Source organism: Rhinichthys klamathensis, unplaced genomic scaffold, assembly GCF_029890125.1.
Source record: "Rhinichthys klamathensis goyatoka isolate OS25496 unplaced genomic scaffold, OSU_Roscu_1.1 h1tg000425l_1, whole genome shotgun sequence".
Taxonomy (NCBI): Eukaryota; Metazoa; Chordata; class Actinopteri; order Cypriniformes; family Leuciscidae; genus Rhinichthys; species Rhinichthys klamathensis.
In genome coordinates this window covers 112,936-138,384 of record NW_026606923.1, presented here as the reverse complement: position 1 = coordinate 138,384, position 25,449 = coordinate 112,936, and the positions used below count along the sequence as shown (strand labels likewise).

At 36.5% G+C, this 25,449-nt stretch overlaps 1 protein-coding gene across 1 annotated transcript in view; it reads left to right on the top strand.

Annotated features, from left to right (window-relative positions):
• The window catches only part of axin1 (axin 1), a 136,554-nt gene that overhangs the window by 100,674 nt on the left and 10,431 nt on the right, over window positions 1-25,449 (top strand). The window contains exons 19-20 of the mRNA XM_056235637.1: window positions 4,329-4,469; window positions 21,752-21,848. Of these exons, the coding sequence (XP_056091612.1) occupies window positions 4,329-4,469; window positions 21,752-21,848 (238 nt within the window). The remainder of the gene's footprint in view (window positions 1-4,328; window positions 4,470-21,751; window positions 21,849-25,449) is intronic.

Below are 25,449 nucleotides of genomic sequence, written 5' to 3'. Positions count from 1 at the left end.
GTACTTGTACTGTCGTAAATAGCACTCACGCAGAGATGGCTCGCACTCACGGCCGGATCCCCTCCCCCTGTACACCGGTACCTGTTCAGTAGGATGGAAGCTGTAACGAGTTGAAATAAGGTGTGGCCCCTTTAAGAGCTGCGCGCCCTGTTTAACTGTCGGCAGTCTGTTTTGTATGTGCGCCTCGAACACCACATGTATACGCCGCCGGGTTATTTCTGTTTGATGTTTATTTTATCAGAATTTTATCAGATCTTTTTTGCCGTAAAGCAAGTCGTTACATCGCGAGACCTGATATCACGCGACACTTCCTGATGCTGCGGCCGGCGGGCCGCCGGCTCAAAGTTGCAATTGTGTTTTTTCCGCTCACATGCGATAGGGGGGTGCGAAACGACCACCATTCAACCCGAAAAGAGTAATATAACCATTCCAATGACTCCGAAGCTGTTCGGTTGAGGTAAAAAACCTGCATAGTTCACCTTTAAGGCCGTATTATATTCGTGTTGCTGAGGGAATTTACAATGTAACGCAGATTTAACGTAAAATGCGTGATTTGATAAATGTATGAATAAATCTAAAATATAGCTGTGCAATAAATCAAATCGCTTTATAAGTGTGTCTATTAATATACATCGCAAAAAACTGTTATATACTGTAAATCTATATTTTGCTTGTTCTGCATGTCTGCGTGAAAGAGCAGCGCCGTTTCGCCTAGTACATACTCGAGGACCGTATGTGTGATGCTCATGGTGTTTAAAGCGTCTGCCGTCTCACTCACTATATGAGGACGTGAACACACAAACATATCCAGAGCTGCTCTGAGAGAATTAAATGAGCATTTCATCATTTTATTTAAAAGAATCCTCGTCAAATACACTCTGACTGAAACTCATAGGAGTTTAGTACAACCTGTCAAAATAAAAGTTTGGTTTGACTTAAAGAAATAACGACTGAAATATATTACTATTGTACAATAGAATGTAGCCAACGTAAAGTTATAACAACAATAATAATAAAGTTTATTTAAACATTATTTAAGAAATAATAGTTTTTTGTCTGTTTTAATTTAGTAAACCTCTGTTGTGTCTGCAGACTAACAAAAGTTGTTACATTTCATCGGTTTGCATTTTCAATAATATATTTGTATAAAATCATAGAATCCAGACATTATATCAGACAACCAAAACAAGGAAATAAAATACATTTCATAAGACTATTATCTTATAATTATCTTAAATAATAATTAATAAATTAAGAATAAAAATAAGTTAAGGTTTTATGAATTCAATTGCTTAGACATGTTTGTTCAAATGGGAGATATGCAGCTTTATTTTTTCAAAAGGTAGACTCATACTTCCATAAGTTTTTTTTTCCATTAAAAAAGTTTGTTTTAATAAACCATATGTTCAACCAAAAAACCCTATCAGTTTTCATTCATTTAAGGGTCATTGTAGCTGATGATTATAATACTAATGATCGTTTAACACCGTATACCGTCATTCTGAGACTATTATCATACCGTGAAAATCTCATACCGCTACAACCCTAGTGGCGGTGGCACCAGACCAATGCGACCTTTAACAAAATGTAGTCGCACCGGCAAGAAAAATGGTCGCAGTTTGCAGCACTGATCTGCCAAAATGCATAAATGTGACCATTTCAGAAGAGAAGGATTATTGCTCAGGAGTCATACTACTCTTTGGAGAATTGTTCTTTAAAAGATGATTCTGTGAGGAAATGTGATCTGAAAAATCTACAGAGAGGTTTGGAAAATTTGAGTCTGGAAAAGTATGGAATTTTGAAATGGAAAATGTGCAGAAACCCTGTAGCTATAGAGAACAGGCATTAACCAGGCAATATTTTAAGAGCATTTAAACAGTGTTACTCTTATTCATGCTGCATTTTTCGCATGGCAAGATGGCGTCCTCACCTGTGTGGCATGTTATTCTTCTTTGTCGGTTTTAACTAATTGCAAGATAATTTGGTTTTCTGAGAATTTGATTGTCTGCATGTTGCCTCCACCCAGCTGAAACTTAATTTTGAAAATGTTTAAGGTTAATTAGATGATGAAACTCTTGATGAGCTGTTTGCCATTATTAATAGAAGGCAAGTCCTTTTGTTAAAGACTTTTATCTTCAAGAATAAGGCCGATCTGGTAGGGTGGCACGGTGCTGTCTTTATGAACATTTTGTCTAAGACATTTTTGTATGTTGACACATTTGTGTCAGCTTCAAATTGGGAGGTATGAGGCGCTGACACATTTGTTTTGTTTAGTCTGATACCAATCCTTATTTGTTTGTTTGTTATATCTCCCTCATAACATGTTTTTGTAAGCTCTCTGCTTACAGACACTTATTTAATATACAGCTATATTATATAAATATATATATATAAATTAGTTAGTTAAAACAAGCTGTTGGTTAAATTAGTGGTCAACCAATATTATTTTTTGATTGCTGATATCTTAGATAATGTAAAGCCTGCACATGCATATGTATATATATTAATAAAATAAACGCATGCTTTTTTGTAGCTTTAAGGATTCAACTATATTTAATTTATAATTTATGCAGTGCAGAATGTTTGATAACTTTTCAATATTTCCTACACAAGTAAATATAACATTTATTATGGGTTTATGTGAGGATTGTTTTAAGTTCACTTAATTTAATAGTTTTATTTTTTTAAGCCTAATGTTAAAAATAAAATGTATAGCGTTCAATTACACTGTAATGTTGAATGGCTATGATTGTTTAAAATTGGGACAAAATAATTTTAGTATCAGTGAGACTGGCCTTCATTCATAAAAAGATGCCATTAAACAAGTATTTAAACTACACTGTCTTTATGTTGTTTCTACATTAATTTGGAGATTTAATGGTAAAATTATTACATTATAAAATATATAAAAACGTAAGTGTTTTTAAATTGCGATTAATCACAGAAAAAATTTGAGATTAATCTAGTTAATTGTTTTTCAGCGATATACACATGTATACATCTGTGTGTGTATATACTATACACTATATTCATTTGAATTAATATTTAATAAATTGGAAATAATTGTTTCATTTAAAGATTTCTTTTTAATTCATTTTCAAACTGACTTTAGATGGCAACTTCTTGATTCTGTAATCATATTACAGTATTTTTCACAAATAAAGACTTTTTATTCTTTTTTTTTTATATATATACAATAACAAATAAGTAAACACTGTAACCAACAGGGCACTCAGTAGGGTAATCTGGCTAATAAAGTTTGTGTGGACTGGGAATCATATTTTTTTCAAATAAAGACAAGGTAACACTTTACATACAGCACAATGTAAATCACACAAATTGCACACTTGTTCAGAATATCTGACAGCTCTTATTGGACTAAATCTACAAGGTTTGTGAAATGAAATGTTAATTAGGCTAGATATTTAAAGATTTGTTTAAATGAAATAAATGCGTACTTGTTGAATGCTGATGTTAAATGAAAAAGAATTATGATGTTTGCCTTTCTGTTACCAATACTATAAAAGCAAACACTAAAACACCTTTTCGTATATAGTTTACTTTCTTTGTTTAACAGTTCTATCTATCATATCTATTAGACAAAACTGTTAAACAGGTCATCACTAAGGAAGACTGACAATGGGAGCGCTAGCGTTCTCAGCATCGTCAAAATAAAAGTCCCGCTTCCGACACATCGGCCAAACAGAAGAAATTATTGGCTGATTGTAATATTTAAAATATGCCAAATATTGGCTGATAAATGTAAAAAAAAAAATGTAACAGGCCTAAAAAGAACAAATAAGCCCACGCGAAATTTAAAAAATAATTAAATTGATAAGTAACTCATTGGCTTATTACTTGTGTGAGAGCTTTATTTATTTATTATTCATTGTGGTCATGATTGACAGTACCTTTTTAGTTGTTGTCATTTGTTCCTTACTTTTATTATATTTACCCAATTTTATTTAATGTCTAAAGATTGTATATTGAATTTACATTCCTTGCCTTTTCATTTGGTTGATGTTGATGGTAATATTATTACCTCTGTTATTTGTTGCCCCCTGGAAGGTGTTGCTGAATTCGTAAAGCAGGCTGGTGTCTATTGCATTATTGAAATGTGATCTTACTGGTCAAGTTGAGAAACCAACAATCAAGCCATAGAAAGTGATTATCCACCGATTACAATCAGCTGAGCATCCCTCATATGCCGTTATGTCTGATACTTAGAAATGAATGAATGGAATGTGTTGTTTCACTGAAATGACCAGTATTGTTTTCTTCATCACGTGTTTAACAGGAATCTCCTCTGTCCCATTTCTCATCAACAGACACGCGTCATGGAGGGAGCCAGTCAATCCGTACTACGTGAACACCGGCTATGCGCTGGCTCCTGCCACCAGTGCCAATGACAGCGAGCAGCAGAGCATGTCCAGTGATGCAGACACTCTCTCCCTGACCGACAGCAGTGTGTACGTACACATCTATACACACACAAATACACACAGATCCATTCTCACCACCGCAAGCTCGCGGAACATTCCATCCGAGAGCTTAGAGCGATTCAATGTCACCACGCCGTCCCGAGTCAGTTTAGCAGGATTTTCCTCCAAGAAACTTGCAGCCAGTTCTGCAGAAGCCCAGATATTTCGGCCATCGAAACGGAAGATGCGCAGACAAAGCTCGATGTAACGTCATTGGCAGCTGTTAGTGGAGGCTGGTCTCAGAGCAGTGTCTCGTGCATGCAGAATCAGTGCCATTTTCCCCCAGCTCTGCTCTGGGAACAGAAACAAATCTGCTCTCCTCTGAGGAGGACCATCTGCTCATTATCCACACCAATGAAAGCTTCTAAATGTCATTACTTATGCTAATTATAGAGCTTCAAATTGGGAGGTATGAGGCGCTGCAGGCTGTAATTTGAAGGCATTGGCTTGTTTTCCTTCAAATTAACTTTCCCTGAAAACAAAGGAAATGGCCTTCACGCTGTACCCTACACAAGCAGGTTACAGAAGGGAACAGGAAATGAAATATTGAAAACAAACAAGGTCTGAAAATAAGAGCTCATAAAATAATAAACAGTGCTTTGGCCTTAGGTGTTATCAAATTTGTCTCATTTCATGGCTACCGAAATATTTTTGGCTTCATGCAATTAAATGCCTGACACGAGGACGTGGTCTGCTGGAGAAAATATTGCGATATGAAATGATTTTCCCTCCATTTACGTGAAAGCGGTAATCAATGTAAAGCTTTTAAACTCTAATGCAACCAATTCTCATTCCCTGTCAAGCTGCAGTCGCAATTTTAGCAAAATTTAGAGGGTGAAAAGTAGGGTTGTGTTGATAGTATCGTGTATCGACGATATTCATAGATATCGCTGATGGCTGATGCCTTTGACGATATCAATACGATAATTGGCTTGTTTTCCCATTTAAATTATTATTATTATAAGGCTATATTAGGACCTCCAATTAATTTGCCTTATGAGAACTCAAAGAAAATGTTTTTAAAACAGACTACAAAACTAGCCTACATCAAAATTGATTTGCAAGGTGATCCATTCAGAAATTGTCAAAAGTGCTTGTTATAACAGACGCATCATTCTTAAAGGCTACAGTTATTTGAGTCAAGATGAAAATGGCATTGTTGTTCGTCAGCATTTTGTTTCCATAGCACATTAACAAAACATTTAATGACACTAATAACACTAAAAACAAAACGATTACAAAATATTATTAATAATATCACAAAAATTATATAGACCTAATAACAGTCTTTAGTTCACAAACACATCACAAATCTGCCATCTGTGAAAATCGAAAGCAGCGTCAAACACTTAAAAAAACAACTTGTTTAACAAGAAATATTAATTTTTTTCACAATCATTAATATAGTTCCACAAGAGAAATATTAAGCCAGTAAATTAAGAAAGTTGCTATACCGTCTTAACCAGATTAACCCCTTTTCCTTTATCGGAGTCAAGTTAAGTTTAAGTATAAACCGATCGACTCGGCTAGATTTATGCCCCTTACCCTGGTTTCTCCCGGCATGTAAAACACATTAACCAGCGTTCTTTGGGCTTATTAGAAATTCACTTATGTGATAGGCTATTTGACAGGAAAGCATCCTTACTGTGAATTTACATGCATCCAGACAGAGAGCACTGGTAGGAGGACATAGCCTATATCGCAGATTCCGACTCTTTCTTGACCCAAGAAATTATAAAAATGTGTTTTTATCTCGTGCAGAAGTACTGTCAAAAAGCTGCATCTGTAACGGCATGAGAGGATAATATGTGTCCGTAAATTTCCCGCTGACATGTTGAAATATCAGTTTTAAATGCTTTATTTAACATCACAACAGACATAATAAATTGAATAGCCTACTCGGAGTCAGATACAAGAATGATTAGGATATTTTTTGGTTGGAACTACAGCTCTCACCTGTGGTTAGAAGCATAGTTTCTGGTAAGTATGACGTTAACTTATACAGATCATGTTCTTAGTAAAATAAGCAAGCTAACATGCTGTGTAGTACAGGGTTCAAATCTGGACTCTGACCAGGCCAAAACATGAGCCAGATGGACTTGTTTTCAAGCCACTTCTTGGTTGTCTTTGCCATTTAGGCCGGAGCGTTTTCTTGATGAAAAAATAACATCTGATCATTCCTCTTTAGATCACAACTTTTCATTTGTGGGAAACAAGCCATCCTGCAGTATTCTCCTGTACTCCAAAGCATTAAATGACTTTTGACAGTGAAGTATCTCACCAATACCAGCAGCTAAAAAGGCTCCCCACACAACGACACTCTTCCTCCATGCTTCACTGTGCTAGAGATTCATTTATTATTGAATTTCTCTCCAGATTTTCAAAGACAACGCTCTGGAGCATCACAATGCAACATGTGCTTCATTGTGATTCCTCACTCAATCAACTTCCCATATTCTGCCAGAACTTAATTCTGACTTTGATGTTTTTCTGAGACGGCAACGGCTGTTAAAATAGTGCATTTGCTTAAATTATTACCAATTTCCTGACCAATAATCTGTGGTTAAGACTTAAAAGCTTAGTGTTTAGCCAGTGTTTTTGCCCAGGAGTGTATATACAAATTTAATTTTACGTCTTTTATTTTGTCAAAATAATTAAAGTGTTGTAAAGTGCTTGACGTCATCAACAACAGTTCTAACAAACGTGGTTCCAACGAGGATATGCAACAAAGTTACTATGGTTTTGGGAAACAGTTGTGACTGGCTAGTTAGTTTCTCCAATGATGCATCGTACCATGGTAGTTAAGAAGAGAGTTGCATCGTTGTTTGGGAAACGCACCCCAGGTCAATGAATCCAGATGACCAACTTGAACCCATGGGAAAATCTTTCACCTGGAATTCCCATTCATGTGGAAATTTACTAGATTTTGCCCTCAAAATTTGCCGGATAATGGTAAATGTTACCATACCTTCAGACTGTCGTTTAGCGGAATCCTACATTTTCGTTCTGGATGTTCGTTTCGGGAGGGTTTCGACTGGAGAGGCAGCAACAGGGAGTGTGCCGAGTTCAGAGATGGTTGTTATACAAATGTTATACAAAAAAACACATTAAAGGCACATCAGGGCAAAAACATGTGTCTGAAGTGGGCTAGATTAGAGGCCATTATCAGCTGTCTGCCAGGCAGAGATGCAGGGGGGTCCGCAGCAGGACCCGGGGGGATTAAAGACTCCCTGTGCATGTGTCAATGAAGGACCCCAAACATGCTCTGCTCTGAAGCGGTTGCTGCCACTGCCCCAGGGATTCAGTTAGATGGGAGGAGGAGGACGCTTTGGCATTTTCAGTCCCACAACAAAAACGCAAACACCTGCAATCACTTTAGCTTTGCAGTCTGAGGTCTGTTCTCACACAAGGACTGTCTTGTATGCACATATTTGTTGTTACGAATCAACAGCATCATTTTGTTCCCTGTAGAACTGACATTTCTTTATAAGTCACACATGCTAGTGAGGTAACATTTTGTATTTAGCAAGCACAGTTGATGTGCTGCACTCATTTTTCATCACAAGTTTACTTACCATCACAAAATACACAAGGATGAAGCTTTCACCAAATGCCAACTGACATATTATGGAGATTAGTCAAACGATACTACCGGTACTGTTGTTCAGAAATGAAGATTGTCGGTGCTTACCCAATGTGATTACTCATGTGATTCCACATCTGTATGACTTTCTGTGTTATTTGGAACAGACTTTTTTTTGCCAAATGTCTGAGCTGCCCTCTTTTGTACAATGACAGTGATTGGGGACCAGGTACTTTCACTCACGCCTCCAAAAGGGCAAAAAAAGTTCCTAAGGCTTCTGAAATCATATTTTCTAAAGTGCTTTAAACAGACTAAAATATTCACTGAAATTTAGATTTGTACAGCCATGGTCCCCATTTACTTTCACTTAGGGGCAGAGGCGGCGCCAGGGGGGGTCTTGGGGGGTCTCAAGACCCTCCCAAAAAATGCTTTGACCCCCCACCCCCTTCCTGATTAAAAAAAATATATATCCGGGATAAATATTTAAAAATGTTTATCTTCAAACTACGCGGAACAATAATAATTAATAATTTATTCGACGTACAAAATATATAAACATAAGAATCACGTTCCCTCTAAGCTGCGCGCGTGCGCGGTCGTGCACTTCTGATGCCGCGGCCGCGCAGAAAAGAATAATATGCCACGCACATGACTGACGCGAAATGTGTGGGGAAATCCATTTGATTGTATGTGAGAAATAATTGCAGTGCTCAAACTGGTGAGTGCAGTTAACAGGTTTCCAAGAAAGAGAATGATGTGAGCGCGTGTGATTGGCAGTGAGTCGTGTGTGCGGACCAAATAGCTCAATACGAGAGGCGACGAGAAACGCAAAGACATGTGAAATAAAATCACAATATCATGTTTTAAAGAAGAGTGGTTTGATTAAAGTGGTGGAAATAACGGATGATGGACACAGAACGGTAACAATTACACACACCCACCCACGTGCAAACTCAAAATACATCATTAGTTTACATAGATTTAAATAGTTTCAGGCATGGTTAGATTAGGCTACTATAAAAGAGTTCACATATTGACTTTTCTTGAAAATATTTAGCTATTAGATCTAGCTATTTACAGTAAATGCTTCAGTTTGTTTTCATATTATAATAATATTATATGAAAACAAATTGAAGCATTTAAACTATCACTTCAAATACTTCAATTCATTGTTTTTATATTATATTATATTGGGCATATATTGTATTATATTATAAGCCTAAATAAAGAATCTCACAAGGGTATTGTTTAGGGCTCATTGCCATTAAAAAGTTTGAAACCCCCTGCTAAAGAAAATATAGGCTAGGAAATTCATAAGCTATAAACAATCATTTAACTTTGATGGTTTAATGCTGCCTGTACAATTAATTGACTTTACAAAAACACTTTATGGTTTTCCTAAACCATCTCAGTGTAACAGCTTAATTTTCTTTTATAATATATTATATTATTGTAAAGAATTGAACTGTCCTGCAGAAGATTTTGTAAATAATTTTTCATAGGATTTCTTAGTAAAGACTGGAAACAGAGGACACCGAGGAATTGGAGGATGAGGAGGATACTATTTTGTAAATATGTTTTCTGTCATGGGTGTGGCTATGGCAATTAAAGTTCGAGCATATTGTTTGCAAACTGCAATTGATTAATTAATTAAAAACAAAAAACCGTCGGTGTGTGAATGGGTGAATGTGAGGCAATATCTAAAGCGCTTTGATGGCCATTGGGTCTGTGAAAGCGCTATATAAATGCAGTCCATTTACCATTTACCATTTGTTAAGTAGCAGCAATATGCAGTTATTAGCCGTGTCCACTGTATTTTTTGTTGGTTTTCATGAGACCCCCCTTGAAATGACCAGGACCCCCCATTGCCCCCCCAATCAAAATTGTCTGGAGCCGCCACTGCTTAGGGGTGGGCGATATCTCGATATTTAAAATATATCGAGATATTTTTTAAACACGATATGGATTTTGACATATCGTATATATCGATATATTGTTTATATTTAATCCTGATTTCGCCACTTTGCTTGTTTGCCTTCTCTGTGCTGTGCTCGCCCCCGCCTCCTTGCTTTTGTTCCCCCTCACCTCGCGTGTTGTCTCATTCAACAATTGTCTCATCCGCAACCAGCCCGGAGGCTACAGAACTCCGAGTGTGTCTGCGCGCGAGCGACAGAGCACGAGAGAAACCGAGTGTGAGCATTAATTGCATTAGTAAATTGGTAGCCTACATACTACAATATATAATTACTATATAAGAGGCATGGAAGTTCGATTAATGGACTCCAGTAATCAGAAGGCTACTACAAACGTCTTGTTAGGTGTTCAAGCACGAAGTGCTGAAAACCTATTGTAATTGTAAGGATTTTTATTATTATTATTATTATTATTATTCTTCTGCCGTAAAACGCATCGTGCAGACCAAACCGTAAGTGCTAGAGACTTGAAACTTTGTCAGATGGTAGTACAAAAATCGAGGAGAGCTTATCAAATTATGAGCCCGATTGGCCCATAGGTGGCGCTATAGCAACCAATTGCGCAAAACTGCTCATAACTCCTAGACCGTAAATCGTAGACTCAAGTGTCTTATATCATTGGAAAGCTGGACTCCTGACTTAAAAAACGTATATCTCCGATTTCATTTCCGTCATGATAGATTTTCCGCCATTTTGAATTTTGTCAAAAAACGACTTTTGAGAACTAGTCCCTGATTTTTTGCCCGATCGGAACCAAACCAGTGCACAAATCTTCTGTGGAGTCTGAATATAAATTATAATCGTAAAAAAGTTGAAATTTCGATTTCCGGTCGCTAGGGGGCGCAAAAAGAACGTTGTGGGAGGAGCCTATTTTACTAAAACGACTATAACTCCAGAAGTAAATTAGGTAGGTTCACCAAACTTGGTACAGTTGTGCATGAGTTCAATCTGAGGTCACAGTAAAAAAACCGCGACGATCGAACACTAGGTGGCGCTATAAAATGAAAAAAACATATAAAGGACTGACCGTTAGTCCGATTGACTTGAAAATTGGTATGCAGTGTCTTGGTCCAAGGCCCCATGTATGTCTATGAGGACATTGGCGTATCTCAAAAAACATGGCCGCCATTGACCAATGAAGTTTGAGCCCCTATGAGACGAGGTTAACGGAGGCCAATCGGAACGAAACTCGATGGGCATGTTCGACTCATGGCCTAAGAGGTCTGTAAGAGTTTTGAAAGAAATCGGCCACTAGTTGGCGCTAACGAGTTTTACGGCTCTGTAATCACGTGGTGTTGCACACATCCCCCCAAAATGCATATCATTTTATAGATATCCTCATGGTGAACAACTTTGCCTCTAGAACCATTGCTGTCAATCAAATCGTTCATTAAATATTCACGAATATGTTAAAAACCTACTTTTGCGAACTAGTCCCTGGTTTTTCGCCCGATCAAAACCAGACCAGTCTAGGACAATTCTCTGGACTCTCTAGATCAATAATTATCAAAAAAAAGTTGAACTTTGCCCTTTGGTTCACTGTAACAGGGTCATTTAGAAAAGGGGCGTGTCAAAATACACTCAAAAGCCTATAAATCATAAATGAAAACTCAGAACTTGACAAAAATTGATGAGCATATGTGTCATACCATGGTGAGGAAGCATGCAAAGTTTCATGGAGATCGGACCATAGGTGGCGCTATAACTGTTAAAAAGCTTTAAAACCATATATTTCCTATGGTAAATTGCCTGTATTGGCTGTAAATGGTCTTTTCCATCTATGATCGTAAAATTTTCATATCTTAATGTTTAAAACCAGTGCAGTACAATTATCTGGACTCTCTAGATCAATAATTATCAGAAAAGGTGTAATTTCTTCATTTGAATGGCTGTAATAGTGTAAATTGGATGGCTATAACATTTTGGATGGCTATAACAGCCAATAAGTGGTATTTTACTGCCCCCTGCTGTCATTTCATCATACTACTCCCTAAAATTGTTATATATAATTGAAATTTAGACTTTATTAAATCATTATTTTAACATTTACAATCACATTTTGTCCAAATTCATCTATTGCTCTGTACTCTCTAGAACAATAATTATCAGAAAATGTATAACTTGTAATGTATAACATTTGGATGACTATAATAGGGTCACTTCAATATGTAGCCTTGACCGAAAGCCAATATCTTTTCAATGAATGCTCATAGCTTCTTAAAAAAAGGTCAAGCATGGCTAACAGCCAATAAGTGTTATTTTACTGCCCCCTGCTGTCATTTTCATCATACTACTCCCTAATATTGTTATAGTTCATATTTAGACTTTCTAAAATCATTATTTTAACATTTACTATCACATTTTGTAAAAATGCATCTATTGGAGTATTATGGACTGCATTTATTTATTTTATTTATTACTCTTTACAATTGTGTCACAGGAAGGCTGAAAACGAAAGTTTTTATTTATACAACTGTTTATAGTCTGTAATACCACTGTTGTCCAATAGATGGAGCAGCAGTATTATACAAATGCTGAAGGAGTATTGTTCATTCTTAGTTAATGCTAACTAATGTAGTTAACATTAACTAAGAATGAACAATACTCCTTCAGCATTTGTTAATCTTTGTTAATGTTAATTTCAACATTTACAAATACTTTATTTAAATCTTCTTAACATTAGTTAATGCACTGTGAACTAACATGAACTAACAATGAACAGCTGGATTTGTATTAACTAACGTTAACAAAGATGAACAAAAACAGTAACAAATGTATTGCTCATGGTTAGTTAATGTTAATTAATACATTAATGTTTAATAAATTAACCTTATTGTAAAGTGTTACCGACATTTTTAATCTTTTTTTTAATCAGCTTTCAGCATTGGCTAACAAACAAATGCTTAAAGCTATTTTTTTATTAAAAAAATACCAAAGTGGTATTTTACTGCCCCTTGCTGTCATTTCATCATACTACTCCCTAATATTGTTTTATAATTCATATTTAGAATTTCTAAAATCATTATTTCAACATTTACAATCACATTTTGTCCAAATTCATCTATTGGAGTATTATGGACTGCATTTATTTATTTTATTTATTACTATTTACAATTGTGTCACAGGAAGGCTGAAAACGAAAGTATAACGTTGGGCCACGCCCCCCAAGGACAAATTCACTCATAACTCGAAAACAGAAAGTCGCTGCACGCTCAAATTTTGATGGTAAGGTTCTCTCGGGGTTCTTGATCCAAATCTATCGTCGCGGGGCTCGGGAACGCCCCCAATCTTTAGATATTTTTTTCATTATCTCGTTCCCGAGATAGGCCTATAAGTGAAAACCAAATTTCCATTCATTTATTTCAACTGTATATAGTCTGTAATACCACTGTTATCCAATAGATGGAGCAGCAGCATTATACAAATGCTGAAGGAGTATTGTTCATTCTTAGTTAATGTTAACTAATGTAGTTAACATTAACTAAGAATGAACAATACTCCTTCAGCATTTGTTAATCTTTGTTAATGTTAATTTCAACATTTACAAATACTTTATTAAATTCTTGTTAACATTAGTTAATGCACTGTGAACTAACCTGAACCAAAGAGTATAGAAGAACAAGAGGCGAAACTCCGATGCTTTTCTGGTAACAGCCACTAGGTGGCGCGGCCGCCATTTTGGGGTGAAAATTCCAACTGGAGTTACTGGGCAACAGCACAGATAACAGTTTTTTAGGTAGTTTTTCTTGCATTTTTATGCAACTTTACACATTAACTACTATTACTAGTTACCAACTCCACTAGGCCTGAAATATATTTTGTATGTTTTAATCCCCTGGATCGTGCTACAAACATGATGATCTTAACATGATGCATTGGTGTGTCCGTTATCTGTGTTTTTTTGTTTACATAGGCTTGCTTTAACGTTCATTAATATAAAATAGTACTGCAAAAAAAACAGTTTACTGTAAAGCTATTCTATTGCTGTTATATATTTATTGTCCAACATTTACATTTTAGTACAATTACATTTATTTGCTGAATTCATTTATTTCATTGAACTTATTTTTGTATGTAAGGTTATGTGTACCTCCTGGGAAACGGTCTAACGTTATAACTTTATGAACTTACATCACTTTATTCTTCTTACCTGTCAAACTTAATGTAGAGATTAATATAATTAATTAAATCCTTGAACTTCCCTGTCTCAAGTTATGTGGGGGAAAAGCCTAGTAGCAACTTCTTTTTAACGGATATAACGTTAACTGTTGTGAATTAAAATAATCACCTAATTATTTCAACCTAAAAATGACCTCTGCACTGGACTAAATATATGTATAATATATGACTGCCGAGTCGCTTTCACCCCAAAATGGCGGACGCGTAGGGCTGCTGCTGGGCGCTGGTGTTGCAATGGAACGTTCTATTGGCTTTCACTTCTTGTCAATATACGTTCTTTGCCTGAACTAACAATGAACAGCTGGATTTGTATTAACTAACGTTAACACTAGAAGTGCCAGAATTCCATAACTACTAGAACTGCCACAAGCGGTCATTTTGACCGTTAGATTGCAAACTCTATATCTTTAATGATAAATACCCAATTGAGAGATTAATGCATTTTTTGTATTAGGATATCTTTTAAAAACAAAACAACACCAAACTGTACATTTTAAAAAGTTTAATTATACATTTATAAATAATAATATCAGTAGCCCGTAATTATCGCATAGGGCCTATTCACAACAGAGCTATATTTCCATATCCCTTCAACATAACTCAGAACAAGATAATAACAACTAAAAGTATCTTATTTAGATATTCTTTTGACAGTGAGAGAGACAATGTCACGGTTTATGAATTCGCTGTCTCCTTTCTCGTCTTGTGGTGTGTGTGTGTGCGTGGTCGCTGATCAATGCAGCTGATCAGCACGTGCGCTCTGATCAAGGCGCCAGCTGCAACTGATCAGCGATTCGACCCTTTTCAGTGTTACTGTTCTCGCCTAGTCTTTGGGTGTTTCTCAAAACCAAGAATGCAAAGAACGGACTTGTGTTCTTGGGGAGAACGCTCTTGCTAGTTGTTCTTGGAAGAATGAACTCACAAGCTAACGAGCACACAGAACGCTGCTGACAGTTTGAGACGATGTGTTCTTGCTGGTATTGCGCAATAATACCCCCGCACAGACACCGTCTGCAGTACCCAAACATAACGAGAATTATTGACGATAACAGCCAGGCTGCAATGGTCTCTTGGCTGTGGGGAAAAACGAGTCTGTGAGCAAACTGGCCGGTTGGCTCGATAGCTAACGTTACACCCGCAGGCGCTTATGGAGATTCTCACTTCCGAAAACGTTTGAGCACATTTTCGATTAGCCATACATTTTCGTAAAAATGCCAATATTTGAAATCTACACAGTTGATTTCTCGCATCAAATGTTCTCAGAAGTGAATTTAGTGATGAAATAGTGTACGTAATTGTAGAAAAACGAAATACTGTATTGACCTGCCTCTCCTTCCTCGAATGCCGAATTGAATGCTGGGATATTTCTGCCGTCAAGTTCACACAAGTTACCAACCGATGCATCCTCGGTAAAATGGGCGTGTCAAGAACACATCCGGGATTTTTAACTGTTCTTGCCAAAATGCAAACTTGTGTATTGGGACAGTACTTGGGCCACAAAAGATGACGTTTCACAAGAACACAAGGACACAAGTACAGAGAAGAACACAGATTGAGAAAGGCCCTTTGTCAGATGGTTGTGGATTTTTCCTGCGTGTTTGTTCCCTGCCTGTATACGTTTTCCGTGTGTCATCCCGTGTTCAGCACTCCTGGTTCAGCACTCACTCCAGCGTCCCTGTGCTGCCAAGGGCTTCATACCGGACATTTGCACACCTTAACTCTCCCAGCATCTGACCAGCTCTCAATAAACATATCTGTCATTTTGCAATTGAATCTTCTGATTATTTCCTAATAGACAAAGGTCAACCGCGAGAAATGTAACAAAAGAATACCGCGAAATTCAGTGCGGTCAATATGACCGTCTATGGCCGAAATAGGTAAATATGTTCATTTGTTTGTTTGCCTTATGTGTAATTTATATTAAAAACATTTTAAATGAAAATACAGACACTTTTAGGAAAAGTCAGGTACCAGCAGGATTTTTTTTTTTTTTCAACAAAGTTATTGCAGATATAAAATTCAAAACGGTCAAAATGACCGTCGTGGCCATTCTAGTGTTAACAAAGATGAACAAAAACAGTAACAAATGTATTGCTCATGGTTAGTTCATGTTAATTAATACATTAACTAATGTTTAATAAATGAACCTTATTGTAAAGTGTTACCGACATTTTTAATCTTTTTTATCAGCTTTCAGCATTGGCTAACAAACAAACGCTTAAAGCAATTTTTTTATTAGTTTTAATATAGTTTTATATTATTACATCACAAAGAAATATGTGAAATGCATGCTTATACACCATTAAAAGAGATTTTCACAATAACATATCCCATGTGTGTGTGTGTGTGTGTGTAAGCATATGTCTACATATGAATGCAAAAGCACCTGTGAAAACACTTTATTAATGAGTAGAATGGCCAGCAGAGGGCAGTAGAAGACCACTTATTGGCTCACTCTCATTTTGACACACTTGATTTTCAACAGTAAATCAAAGCACTAAAGCAAACCTGTTTTTCCATGTTAACTATTATAACACAATCATTTTTTGTCAGAGTTTATCACTTCATTTTTATTGGCACTTCACCTCAATGCAGCAATGTGGTAAATCATGGTAAATCACGATAGAAACATGGTAAATCATAGTAAAAAATACTATTACATGGTGGATCATGGCAAATCATGCTAGCAATGTGATGAATCATGGTAAATCATGCTACAATCCTGGTAAATCATTCTAGAATGTGGTATATAATGGTAAATCATCCTATAACATGGGAAATTATGGTAAACTATGTTAAATCATGCTAGATTCATGGTAAATCATACTGGAACATGGTAGATCATGAAAAATCACACTAAATTTGGTATATCATGGTGAATCATGCTAAAACATGGTCTATTCCATCTATGATGTCAATGGTTAAATGCTTGCTACATAAAACTTAATGTCTTTTGATGCTTTTGTGCTTAACGGCCTTAAAGGCCTTAACTGCTTGAACACCGCTAAATGCTGCTTGCAGCTTTAATTATTATTATTATTATTATTATTCTGCCGTAAAACGCATCGTGCAGACCAAACCGTAAGAGCTAGAGACTTGATATTTGGGATTAAGGTAGCACAGAAATCGAGGAGAGGTTGAGAGAGTATGACCCCGATTGGCCCATAGGTGGCGCTACAGCAACCAATTGCGCGAAACTGCTCATAACTCCTAGACCGTAAGTCGTAGACTCAAGTGTCTTATATCAGTGGAAAGCTGGTCACCTGACGAAAAAAACGTATATCTCCGATTTCATTTCCGCCATGATAGATTTTCCGCCATTTTGAATTTTGTCAAAAAACTACTTTTGCAAACTAGTCCCTGGTTTTTCGCCCGATCGGAACCAAACCAGTGCAGAAATGTTCTCTGGAGTCTGACTATCAATAATTATCAAAAAAAAGTTGAAATTTCGATTTCTGGTTGCTAGGGGGCGCAAAATGAACGTTGTGGGAGGAGCCTATTTTACTAAAATGGCTATAACTCGAGAAGTAAATGAGATATCTTCACCAAACTTGGTCCACATATTTATGAGTTCAATCTGAGGTCACAGTAAAAAAACCGCGCCGATCTAACACTAGGTGGCGCTATAACATTAAAAAAACATAAAAGGGGGTGTGGCCACCTGACCGTTAGTCCGATTGACTTGAAAATTGGTATGCAGTGTCTTGGTCCAAGGTGCCATGTATGTGTAAAAGGATATTGGCGTATCTCAAAAAACATGGCCGCCATCGGCCAATGAAATTTGAGCACCTGTGAGACGAGGTTAACGGAGGCCGATCGGAACGAAACTCAATGGGCATGTTCGACTCATGGCCCAAGAGGTCTGTAAGAGTTTTGAAAGAAATCGGCCACTAGTTAGCGCTAACGAGTTTTATGGCTCTGTAATCACGTGGTGTTGCACACATCCCCCCAAAATGCATATCAATTGATAGATCTCCTCATGCTGAACAACTTTGCCTCTAGAACCATTGCTGTCAATCAAATCGTTCTTTAAATATTCACGAATATGTTAAAAACCTACTTTTGCGAACTAGTCCCTGGTTTTTCGCCCGATCAAAACCAGACCAGTCTAGGACAATTCTCTGGACTCTCTAGATGAATAATTATTGAAAAAAAGTTGAACTTTTGCATTTTTCGTATGGCTATAATAGGGTCATTAAGAAAAGGTGCTTAGCAAAATACACTCAAAAGCCTATAAATCATAAATAAAAAGTCAGAACTTCACAAAAATTGGTGTGTATATGTGTCATAACATGCTGAAGAAGCATGCACAGTTTCATGGAGATCGGACCATAGGTGGCGCTTTAACTGTTAAAAAGCTTTAAAACCATGTATTTCTTATGGTAAATTGCCTGTATTGGCTGTAAATGGTGTTTTCCATCTATTATCATATAATCTTTAAATTATAATGTTCAAAACCAGTGCAGTACAATTCTCTGGACTCTCTAGATCAATAATTATCAAAAAAAAGTTTAACTTTGCCATTTGGTTCATTATAACAGGATCATTTATAAAAAGGGGCGTGTCAAAACACACTCAAAAGCCTATAAATCATAAATAAAAACTCAGAGCTTCACAAAAATTGGTGAGCATATGTGCCATAACATCATGAACATGCATGCAAAGTTTTATGGAGATCGGACAATAGGTGGCGCTATAACTGTTGAAAAGCTTTAAAACCATGTATTTCCTATGGTAAATTGCCTGTATTGGCTGTAAATGGTGTGTTCCATCTATGATCATATAATATGTTCAAAATCAGTGCAGTACAATTCTCTGGACTATATTTAGAGTTTATAAAATCACTATTTTAACATTTACACTCACATTTAGTCAAAATTCATCTATTGAAGCATTGTGTCACAGACAAATGTTAATCCTGAATGAGACACAGTTCAGATCACTTTATCTACAACAGAATGTGTGTGTAGTCCCATGTTTCTGAATAAATCCTGAATAATCTGATTAATAGCTTGCAAAGACATATATTTTAATGGTCTATAAGCATTTCATATATTTTCATAATGACTTGTGTGTGTGTCTAGATATGAATGCAAAAAGACTTTATTAATAAGTAGAGTGGCCAGCAGAGGGCAGTAGAAGACCACTTATTGGCTCACTTTCATTTTAACAGCCTTGAGTTTCAACAAAATTCTGAACTAAAGCAAACCAGTTTTTCCATGTTAACTGCATTATCCATGCTTACTATAAAATCCATTATATAACAATTACTATTATAACACAATCATATTTTGTCAGAGTGTAACACTTTATTTGTACTGACACATGCTAGATGCATGGTAAACAATGGTAAATCATGCTAGATTCATGGTAAATCATACTAGAACATGGTAAATCATGGTAAAACTATGGTAAATCATGCTAGATTCATGGTAAATCATACCAGAGCGTGGTAAATCATGGTAAACGATGGTAAATTATGCTACAACAGGGTAAATCATGTAAAGCATACTAGAACATTGTGAATCACGCTAGATTCATGGTAAATCATACTAGAACATGGTAAATCATGGCAAAACTATGGTGAATCATGCTAGATTCATGGTAAATCATACTAGAACATGGTTAATCATGGTAAAACTATGGTAAATCATGCTAGTATCATGTTAAATCATGGTAAACGGTTTTCCATCTATTATGTCAGTGGTTACATGCTTGCTAAATGTCTTTAATGCTTATGTGCTAAAAGGCTTAACTGCTTGAACACCGCTAAAATGCTGCTTGCAGCTTTAATTTTAAACTATTGCAGGGCTCGAATTTCGGCGCAGGTATTGCGCATAATTCTAATCATTCCCGCAGGTCTCCCATTTATAATGCGGGAAATTCCCGCAATCGTAATCCACACAGATTATAAAATCAAATCATTCTTTTAACAACTATCTGCCAGACGCAATTTCACAAACAGCGTGAGTGTTCAGCGGTGCCGCTTCTTTCTCGTCTCTCATAATGTGTTGTGCAAGGCAAGCATCAAGCGCTGCGGCGATAAAACACACTCGCGTTTAGGAGTCGGGACATGATGGATATTCACTCGCACAATCGGGCCAGCAGTGCATCGTGACTGAAGTTTACCATTTGCACGTCTTTTTAAGTCTTACCAGTTTAAACATTCAAGCGATTTTAAACTAATCAGTGCTCGCGCGCTCTCTGAGAAATTATTTTCTATGCGCACATTCATAGAAAATCCGCCTTAAGAACAGCTGGCCAGTAACAAAAGTTATTTTTCGCGGATTATATTGCTTTAACACGCTAAATTGTCAATTTCGGTCGTCGTGAGTATACTCTAAACATAGTCGGTTTTGTCTTTAATAAGCATAAAACGCATGCCAGTATAATGAACACAGGATCCGTGCACTACCTCTTAAAGTGACGGCAGCCATATGTGTGTCATTCATTTTGTTGTCAATACAACAAAAGATAGCTTTAAGTTAAAGGAATCAGGATTAATAACCTATGCATTTAATTTATTCAGGACTAAAATACTACTCAGTGTTATTTTCCATTTGATTACTTTATTCAGTTTCTGTATATGAATCACGTGATTAATAATGATGACGAAATTCAGGCCCTGTGTTTAATTTTTCTCATTTGGTTACATTCTGTTATGGAAAATTAATTTTCTATTGATTGTAGGCCTATATTTTGAGTTGTATTCACATCCATTTTCCTGTAAAGATATCGAGATATATATCGAATATCGAGATATAGCAAAATATATCGAGATATATTTTTTGCTCCATATCGCCCAGCCCTACTTTCACTGTATGGAAAACAGCAGCTTAGACTAGTGTTATTTTAGTACATTTTATATTTTCATTTTTAGTCATTTGTCATTTTTATTAGTTTTGCACTTTACAATAAGATTCCAGTTGTTTACATTAGTTAACAGTAAAAATGCTTCTAAACTAAGCATTTATTATCAGTCACTATTACTAATCAGCATTTACTAATACATTATTAAGATTAAAAGTTATGTCTATTAATATTATTTAATGGGCCTGTTTGAGCTAACATGAAGTAACTGTGAAGTTATTTTTAACTATCATTTACAAATATAAGTAAATACTTGACATATATATATATTTTTTATTAGTTTTTTTTTTTTTTTGCTTTTATATTTGTTTTAGTCATTTTAGTACTTCATCTTAAACCTGAAGGAAAAATGTTGCCTTGGCTGCTAACTGAAACGAGTTAGTTTTTCTAATATTTATGTTATTTTAGCTTTATTTCAATTACCGAAAACGATTTGTAATAGTTTTAGGCTTAACTATAACAACACTGGCTTATAATTTCCACGGACCAAAGAAAGTCGTACATCTGTTTTTGTTTTGTTTTTTGAGATTATTTCTTTACTCCACCATCCACCATTGGACCATGGAAATATGTTATGTAGAGAAGACAATGATTTCATATATGGTGTTTTTGTATATATTGACACAGATTTAGTATTAAAATCCTGTTATGTTTTTTCCCTACAGAGATGGGGTCCCACCTTATAGGTATCGTAAACCGCATCGACGTGAGATACACGAAAGTGCCAAAGTTAATGGGCGAGTGCCACTACCTCATATTCCTGTAAGTATGCTTTGGATTTCCAGAACACCTTGTTGACTTTACACCACTTTTTGTGTGTGTGCTCTCTACCTTTTTATTCCATTTCTCTCTCTCTCTTTCTCTTTCACCCCCACTCCTTTTTATTTTATTCTCTGTGCCTTGTCTCCGTCCATCATCTTCTGGTCTTTCCCTGTCATTCTTACTCTCTCTTTTCTTCCCCCTGCCTTGTCTCTCCCATCGCCCCTAAAATGAATGTGCATTCTTAAGATGCACAGCGGTGGCTGGGGAGCTTTGATCATGTGCCGGTGAATAGCTGATGGAGAGTGAGAGAGCGCGAGTGTGCTGTCTAAAGCGTTCCTGATGCTCTCGTCAGCTCTGCCTGCTCTGCCCCAGCAGATGTGAAGCCTCATCCTCTGATGGCTCGGCTTTCCCACTGTACCGGCTCCAGCATAATTGGAGCCTCTGAGATAGAGCCCAATTTAACAGAGCAAACATACACTTCCCCTCACTGGGGCCTTTCACTCATCCTATAGAGACTGAAAGCTGTGGAGGCAACGAAGACACTTCAGCTCGTACGTGCATGACGTACTGGAAGCTCTTGACTAATTTTTCTGCATGCGCACCACCAATATCTATCAAAACTACAATCAAAACAGGTGTACAAACTTTCTTAAAGAGAGAGTTCATCTGAAAATGTCAGTTCTGTCACTGTTTATTCACCCTCATGTAGTTGCAAACCTGTATGACTGACTTGCTTTATTTAATTGAACAAAATGTTCAAGTTTAGAAGGACATTCATGTGACTCAATAACAGTAGTATTTGTAAAATTACAGTGGGTTTGCTCCTCTGCCATTGACCCTCTCTGTGAGGAACGCTGCCAGTGCCGGCAACAAGCGGAGTGAAACAAATTGTGAAACATTTCCGTGTGATATTAGTAGAATATCGCATGGCTGGAAAAGGCTCTCAGCCAATCAGATTCGAGAGCCGGAACTAGCAGTATATTTTAAAGATGTGCCCGAAGCGAATCCCATGTTTGGAAAGGAAATGACGCATTGTACAGAGCCCTTAAAGGGACATGGTGATTATAATATTTCAATGCTTTTGCTTTCTCTCCCAATTACATAGTTGGGTAATTTTATTGTATATAACTTGCGGGCATCAGTGAGCCGCTATTAATATGCAGGGTATTGGAATTGCTTTTGAACGCATGCTTTTTACTTTCCAATTTGCGATCACATGTACTTTTTATAGGGATTGGCGGTACTGACATCACATTTTACAAAATATTTGTCATTGACGCTTACTAAGTTGCACACCAAGTCCTCCACCTTTGTCCTGTCGGTCATCTCTCCTTACTGTCTTCACATGATAAGTGAAATCCGATGTACTGTAACCGACCGCTGCAACTCTAGCAATGTCCCTTTAGGGACTCCGTAGAATGCACTACTCATTTTCAGATTTAGGCTTCGGGGACATCTCTTATATATCCAATGATGGTACAGCAATAGTAGTGTTTATTCAAATCACACAAATGAGATTGAACAGTGAATAATGACAAATTTTGGCCTGTTCCTCAATTAAGATTCATTGTATGAAAAAGAGCGAGCGACTTGCCTAACATTGTTTTTATATTAAAGAACATTATATGGATTTGGAGCAACATTATGTGAGTAAATGATGATAGGATTTTCATTTTTAGCTGACCTTTTGATTCTTATTGCTACATCTTGCTCAAGTTTTCTTTTGTTGTACATTGCATTCACATTGTGTTTATGGTCCTAAACCTTTAACACTAGCTCGCTTGGATTTCTTTTGTCCCCTTTGGTTGTATTCTCCCATTCTGTCACTGTTAAGTTTAAAAGGCTCTCTTATATTCTGTAAGCGTGGTCTGCGGCAGGGAGGCAGTGTTAGTAACCAAAACGCCTTGTCAAGACTTGACAGATTCTGCAGTTCCACTGGGCATGTAACCGCGTGGGCTGCGGAGGAGACTGATGAATCTTAAGCAAACAGAAGGCCAGAACAAAGAAAGCTGGAACAGACTTTAGATCAGATTTGGCCCTGTAATCAAAATTTTTTACGGCTCCTGTAAGGGTTTTATTGGACCTTGTCCAGGCACTGCCTGCAACTATATTTCTTCATGTGTCTGTCCTCCTCCCCCGTCTCTCTTTTTCTCCTTCCAGACTTCTGGAATAATACATTTCCTGGATGTCTGTTGTTTGGAGTTTCATTGGTTTTAGAAGAGAAAAGGTTACAATAAAGATCTATATGCAGCTTTCCCCTGTGCAACATGATCTGCTCAGATGAAGAGTGATTATCTGATAGGCAGCTCTTCTTTATAAGTTTTGGGTTCATGTTGCAAGTGCAAGATATCAAGGTGGATTGATTTTTGGTTTATTTAACCGTTTCTCATTTCCAGTTGTATGTTTTCTGACTGCTTCCTCTGCCCCATTCTTTGCCATGAGGTTTCAAATAGGGCATAATTCTGTTAGGGCACGGATCAATGTGCTGTCACAGTCGACACTATAGAGGAGGACAGAGTGCTTGAGTGTAGTTAGTTTACTTAATACTTAGTTTTATTTTCAGTTTGAAAGTTCCCAAAATTATCCGACGACATGTATAGACTATGATAAATGTACATTACCCTTAAAAGTTTGGAGTCAGTAATAATATTATAAAATGTTCTTTTAATTGTATTTATATTAATACTTTAGGCAAGAATGCATTAAAGTCAGGCTCCAAGCCTTTTACTCACCAGTTGCCCTCTAACTTTAATGAATTTTTAACGATCGTCAAATCACACCAGTTATGATGTAATTCTATGAATATATGAAGAGTTTGGTTCCAAAACGCGATAAACGCCATTTAAAACAAAAAACAAATAGTTACTGCAAAAATCAGTATTGTCTGTCTGGTTGGTATTGAAAAGTCAATGTTTAATTTTAAGTAAAATGCGATATCCGCCGTGTTATTCTGTCATGTTTTCTCCCTTTCTTTCCAAACCGCGACAAACGCCAGTCTCCCTTCTCTGCAGAATGCGATATATCAGCTGTCAACCAATCACAACGCACCATTCCACGCAATGTAAACAGTAACGGTAGAGCCTTAAATACACCCGGCTTCCTAGTTTTTCTTATCTATTTTGTACTTTTCAATCAACAAACAAACAAAAAAATGAATAATTTTGACGGCATTGATGAACCTGTGGTTGTTTCTGCGGTGGGTGAGAAACGTAAGGCATCGAATCATTTATGTGAGGAGATTAAGAAGATGAGGCACTCGGGAGGAGGAAAAATGTTTTCAATCTTCTTTACAGTTCTTAATAAAAATATTATACTAATAAACTTACGTTGTTGTGTATTTTCAACAGTTTTAATATGAAAAAAAACTTTTATATTGATTCAATGGATTAATTGCATTTTGAAAAAAAAAAAATGGATTTATTGCATTTTGGGGGGGGGGAAATAATCCGTTTTTATAATAAATCTTTGAAAATCAAAAGCTGTATTTTATTTTTTGTTGTTATTATGACCTACATGTGAAAGTTTGAAACAGAAAATAGTGGTTTTCATCTTTCCACTTTCTTGGTAAAGACAACACATTTTTACTCAAATTAATCTAAAC